The sequence below is a fragment of the Dicentrarchus labrax genome, unplaced genomic scaffold (genome assembly GCF_905237075.1).
Source record: "Dicentrarchus labrax unplaced genomic scaffold, dlabrax2021, whole genome shotgun sequence".
Lineage (NCBI taxonomy): Eukaryota > Metazoa > Chordata > Actinopteri > Moronidae > Dicentrarchus > Dicentrarchus labrax.
Window position 1 is genome coordinate 22,197,314 of NW_026136715.1, and position 6,209 is coordinate 22,203,522.

The 6,209-nt window shown below is 39.1% G+C and overlaps 1 protein-coding gene across 1 annotated transcript; it reads left to right on the plus strand.

The window, feature by feature from the left end:
- The first annotated feature begins 1,668 nt into the window (after nucleotides 1-1,668).
- On the plus strand, nucleotides 1,669-4,273 carry tmem82 (transmembrane protein 82). The gene is made up of 6 exons (XM_051424275.1): nucleotides 1,669-1,954; nucleotides 2,075-2,147; nucleotides 2,269-2,461; nucleotides 2,669-3,083; nucleotides 3,396-3,583; nucleotides 4,052-4,273. The coding sequence occupies exons 1-6, from the start codon at nucleotides 1,861-1,863 to the stop codon at nucleotides 4,130-4,132; spliced, it is 1,044 nt and encodes a 347-aa protein (XP_051280235.1). The 5' UTR covers nucleotides 1,669-1,860; the 3' UTR covers nucleotides 4,133-4,273.
- The last annotated feature ends 1,936 nt before the right edge of the window (nucleotides 4,274-6,209 follow it).

Here is a 6,209-nt window from a genome sequence, read left to right on the forward strand (position 1 = left end):
CAAGAGAAAAAAGAAAAAACAGTAAGAATCCACAACGGTACGAATCCACAAACAACAGATAACACAAATAGTACAACAGCAACAACAGATAACACAAATAGTACAACAGCAACAACAGATAACACAAATAGTACAACAGTAACAACAGATAACACAATTGTACTTAGTATTAGTACAGTTGTACTAGTGTTGAAATATACAAAAAGAAAAAGCAATCATTATTAAGAACGGCCTATTTAGAATAATGTATCATATTTGCATTACTTTAATTTTGCAGCTGGTGAAGATAGGGCTAATTTTTGTACTCATACCAGTAATTTATTTGTCGATTATATATAGTGTATTGTATATTGGAATTTGCAAAGTAACCAGTAACTATATATTTCCATCTGAATTGTAGTGGAAAAGAAGTATACAGTAGCATAAAAATGGAAATATATGTAAAGCAAAATTAGCCAACCCTGCACACATCCATGACATTTCTGCTGTATCATTAATAGCAATATTTAAAAGGATATAATACCCAGTCACCAATCTGTAAAAAAAAAAAATACAGTGTTTGATGTGTTGGTTTCACAGTGTGGGAAAGCAGGAAACAAAGCAACTGTCGAGGATCCTGTGTTTTTACATATAAAGCAATTGAGCAATCTCAGCTACTCTCTCATTTTATTATCATAAATGTACTAAAGTCTAAATGTCACAGATGGCACCTTCAGGCATCCGTTCCAATACCCACTTTACCTGTACAATTAACATGCATTCACATTACATTTGCACATTTAAGGTGTAGACGTACATTAACTAATTTTCAGGTTTCATTAGATTTGAACACTCATCATAAAATCATTTATGTGAAAAACATATTATTATCTAATAGTGTCTGTATTATTTGATACACTGATGTCAGGTTAAGGGGTTAGTGATGGCTCCAATGTTTGGGGCTTTACAATTATCCACAGGCCCTAAGCTACTTTCCTAAGGTACTCAGAGTAAGACTGTAGCCAGTCCTTGTGCTACTTTTTCTGCAGTTTTATCCCTTTGCAGGGCCCAGTGGAGGTGATTGTTGTCAGTTAATTAACATGAATGTTGTACACTGCTGCCCCCTCGTAAACAAGAATTAAAGCTTATGACCCTGAACACCAGCTACACCTTATACCTATACCTTAAAATAATGAGCCTAAGCTTTTTTATATTAATTGTCAAATTAATATTACAAATGTTTTAACACATATTATATATGTATATATATTTAACACATTAACACTTTTGGATCAAGCAATGCAATATATATATATAACTAATGGGCTTTCTTGCTGACCCTATAATAAGACAATTTGTTGAAGCATGAAATATTATCTTTATCCAAAGCAAATACATATTACATCCACTGTCTTCTGAAATGTAATATAAATACAAATCTATTAATAAACTTGACTTTAAATGTTGCTCTGGAAAAATATGATTTTTCAAAAAGAACTATGAGATAAAGAGCTCTTTGTCAGAGCAACGGTTGTAGCCTGCAGACAACCTGAGAGGACAACTAACACCTGCCATCATTTTAGAGTGCAAAAATTTCCCATGGTGCAATAACCTCCATTATCTTGTTATGACTCAGGCTGCTGAGGGCCTCTGCTCCACCGACACTCAGATGACCTTTGGTACAGGACACAAAACAGACTTCTGCATGAACAAAGCTCAGGCAGCAGAGATAAACAGAAGGGCTGAGCTGATACTTCTCGATCTGGAATAACCCTAAAATATGCTTCCCGACTGCCTAAATTAGATTTATCTCCATGTATTGTTTGTAAAACTTGTGACATTTAAGATTAAAGTTTCTTCTTTTAAGTCAAAGGTAGTACGATGTTATCCTTTTTCACGTCGCTTCTTCCGACTTCCTACTTCCTACCAGGGTGGTTGACTCTAGATACAAATCCACTGGATAGTTTACTTCAAGGTGAGCTCCATCCATTGATTTTCTCTAACGTTCACACTCATACAAGCTGTTTCTTAACTGTATATGTTAGGTGACTGGAGTGTGTTATTGCTTACAAATTCAATGTTATTTGACCTGCAGGACTCATAGGTGCATGTGGGATCTCTGTGCTATGCTCCCTGGTGAGAGTTCACTTATTCCTAGAGGAGGAGAGGTGAGGAAATTCCCTTTTAATCAATTTGTTTCTCATCTAAACATTCCTCTTCCAGTGCTAGTACAGATGCTTAATAGATTAGTTTTATTTCTTACTTGATTTTTTTCCCTACAACCCACAGCTGGAGTGATAAAAATGGTAAAGATACATCAAGCCAGAGAACACCTCAAAGGGGAACTAGAACTGGACTTACTGGGATGCTCCAGTTTTTCTTGGTGGCTGGGATGCTGGCTGTAGTGGGCTCCCGTGTTGCCTCCCTGGTGGTACTAGAGTTTTGTCTTCGAGCTGTCTCTGGATGGGTCACAGCTGGACCAGTAAGAAACCAATTACATAAAATAATAATATGCCTGATACTGAACTGTACCATCTGATTTGCTTGTTGCTTCTACTACTCAGTTTGGTTGAATTAATTTCTAGGATTTATCATGTCCTGGTGACTCATGATATCTGTTATAATAAACAGCCCATCATCTGTTTTGATTCATCCATCAGTTCTTTTCATATGCTCATTTAATCCCCAGGAGTCCAGGAAATTTCTGCAGCAGCTGTTAGTTCAAAGCCAGTTCTCTCTGGGCTGTGCCCTAAGCTGCAGTTTGCACTTTCTCCACGAGGGGGCGTCCCAGCGCTGGCTATGCCTACTCCTGGCAGCAGCACTCAGCTGGTTCCTGGCTCGAAAGGCCACACTCCTGCTGCACCATGTCATGGCCCTGTATAAACTCCACAGTTCGCAGCGCTACTGCGGCATTTGCATCAGCCTCCTCACATCAGGCCGCTGCCTGCTGCCCATGCTGTGCAAGACAATGATCATTGCTTTCTCTGTGGCTGTGGTGGCTGCCATATCAATCATTAATAAACACTTCCTCTCTGCTACAGAGGCCCTTAGGTTCTGGACACCACTGACTATCTGCTACACACTGTTGGTTGTGTACATGCAGGGTGAGAAACATGTAAAATGGGAAACATTCATTTCAGAGATTTTGGTTCAGTGCTTATAGGCACTGATAAATCTGGGCAGGACCTTAAATAACGCCACAGCCTGTAATGGTGTGATAGCATGGACCCTTCTCAGGACTGAGGAAAACAATTAGTAATTCATTAGTTTCATGCCTGTCTTAGGGATCTTGTATGACCTCTAATACATCCATCATTAATTTGAGCATCCTGATGTTTTACACCTCTATAGACCTGTTCTAATTTTATACATTTTCACCAGATATTTCCCTCTAATGCTGTATTTTGGTTCTGCAGACGAACAGCACCGTCTGCGCGGCAGCCAGACTGTCATGAACACAGTAGTGGTGCGTCTCGGAGGTTTGATGGTCTTGATGCTGACTGTTGGACGCTGGGCCGACGTGCTCCAAATCTTAATGTGTTTCCTGGGTGAGGCCAGCTGTCTAATCCCCACTATGGATCTGCTGGATGCGGCATCCTCACAGGTCAGTGAGTCTCCCTGGAAGCAGCGCACAGGCCGAAAGCACTTTCTGTCCATCGGGACCCAGAAACTGGGGCAGAATATCAATGTGTTCATTAGACTGGGTCCCAAGATGAGACTGAACTTCTCAAACTTGTGTCCCAGGTGGAGAAGGTTTAAGATCCCCTAGACAGATTCAGGTCAAAGTATTCTCTGATTCAGAATACTGAGCCTACTTTTCATTTTCACTGAGCTTGCCTTATTAAATATATTCTTTCTACAATATCATAAAATGCCAGTTCAATATATTATTGTTGGTATAAATATAATGTATGATTTTGTGGTGAATGACAATGATTATAATAATAATATATATAAGCAGAGTCAGTAGATATTGTCTGTCGTCTATGCTCTTCCTGGCCAGCAGCCTGTTTATATGCTCTATTATCATCTTACGTTATGCATCTGTCTTTTATTTGTCGTGTGCATGTAGGATGAAGAGGATTATACAGACAGCGTAAAGAGGGAGCGTCGACCAGGACCACAGCCAAAACAGAAGGAGCACCAAAGATAGCCACTCTGGGGTTTTAAAAACTTGTGGCATTTATTTTTAATGGCCATTAATTAGCGTAAGTCCTATTAGGGCTACATCAACAATGAGTGCTTTTGTATTTAGAATGTGATATTTTTTCATTAAAAAGTCAGAGGAGCACAATGTGACTATCTCATGAATAAAAATGTTTCCAGCTCTTTAACCTTACAGAAGAAGCATTTCCAACAACCACAGTATAACCTGCATCACATAACAGTTTCTTTTTAAACTCAGAGTCAGGAATAGGACTTATTCTCTGGTACTCTCTTATAAATCTAATTTTCTTTGTCATTGTCTAGTTCATTAACGCTGTACAGGTGACAAACTAGCAGTTCTGGACGTTAGGCGTCTTTGTGACCTCTAGGATGAATTAACGCTGTAATCTTGGAGAGAGTGTGGCATGCCAGTTACTGCTGGAGAAAATTGTCATTGTTCCAGATTTTCTTTGTGGTGCCCCAGAGCCTTGGGGCTTTGTAACCCTTTCCGGCCTGCTGATGGATGAGGGTCAAACTAAGTGAGGATTATAATGTGCATGTTATGTTGCTATTATCAAGCCCAGCTGCCAGAAATCATCTTATTCTAATTATCACACTAATTGTTGTTATTTAAGGAGGGAACAAAATGTCAATTGAATTTTCTTTTCTTCAATTTCTAACATTAAAGAATCATATTCTTTTAAATACAATGAACACACAAAAGGTATTCAACAAAAGGAGAACATAATGTCACACATAATGCACATTACATACATTATGGATTTCAGAGGGGATATATTTTACGGTACCACAGCTCACATGAGATATTTCCATAAACAAATCCGCATTAATATTGGACATAACTGGATTGCCGAAAACAAAATACGTTCATCAAAACAGACACAGGTCGCATTTTTCTCCTTCTATGCAATATGCTGACACAGCTGTGAGCGTTAATAACAAACGCAGACATTAACTCCATCTCACACAGCCTAGGCAGATAGGTAAGTTTATTAATGTTGTCACTTTTGTCGGTTAACGCATATTCACACGATGTACGGGCCTGGAAATATCATTCCGCTTTTGTCATGTCCCTCCAGAGACTGTCTGCTTGAAAAGAAAAAGCAAAATGGCTGACGACAACGTTAGTGCGGTAAAGTCACACAAAATGGCGTTAGACAAAGGAAAGGCTAGGCTACTGGGTTGTACTCAGACTCTAGATCCATCTAAATTCGCGCAGATACAGAGGAATTTATTGAAAAATTAAAAAAAAGTCCACATTAACTGAAATTGTTGACACCAAACGCGCTTTATAAACACACAAGATGCTTTTATGAGAGATTTGATTCTGTTACCGCATTTACATCCCAATCTCTGCTACATTTTCTCAGTAACATTTAAGCCTGACTTCTTGTGACAATTTAGAAGTTCTCTGAGACACACACACACACACACATCAAATTAAATCCACATTTTGACGCCGGTGTTTTGCCCATAAGATGTGTCTTTATTGAGAGCTGTGGACTGACAGAAACATATTCCATGAGAAGGTTTTTGTTATATCACTCCCGTCATTCCATGTCAAAAAAGGCGTGTGAAACTACAGTGGGCACATTAGCCTGGCGGTCCAGTTCCCAAGATAATCCAGGTCTGAGAATCACTGAAGAGGAAATTTAGTTTTGGTGTCAAGTAGATCCACCAAATTAGGAAATTGTACTCCCATAGGTTTATTTGATTTTTAACTGAATAAGGTTCCACATCAGGACGAATTCAGTAGACACAGGGAGGACGTTCTCCATGAGCACCCGAATATGGTGAAAATGCCCATTGAAATGACTGAGCAGTTGTTGTCACCTCCTCTGGAGACTTCCAGACTTTTCTGTTCTCATCTGATAGGCACGCTGGACGCATGCGCAGAGCCGTTTTGCCTGTCCCCTGTTACCGCATTTCAACGCAAGCGCATTTCTGCCTTTAATGTGCGTGCTTAATATAGTAACAAAAGCAGAATAATGCTGTAGTGTAGTAACAGAGCTTTTCTCTGCCAATTTTTAATTAAATAATCGTTTTCTATTGGCTAAGAGTTA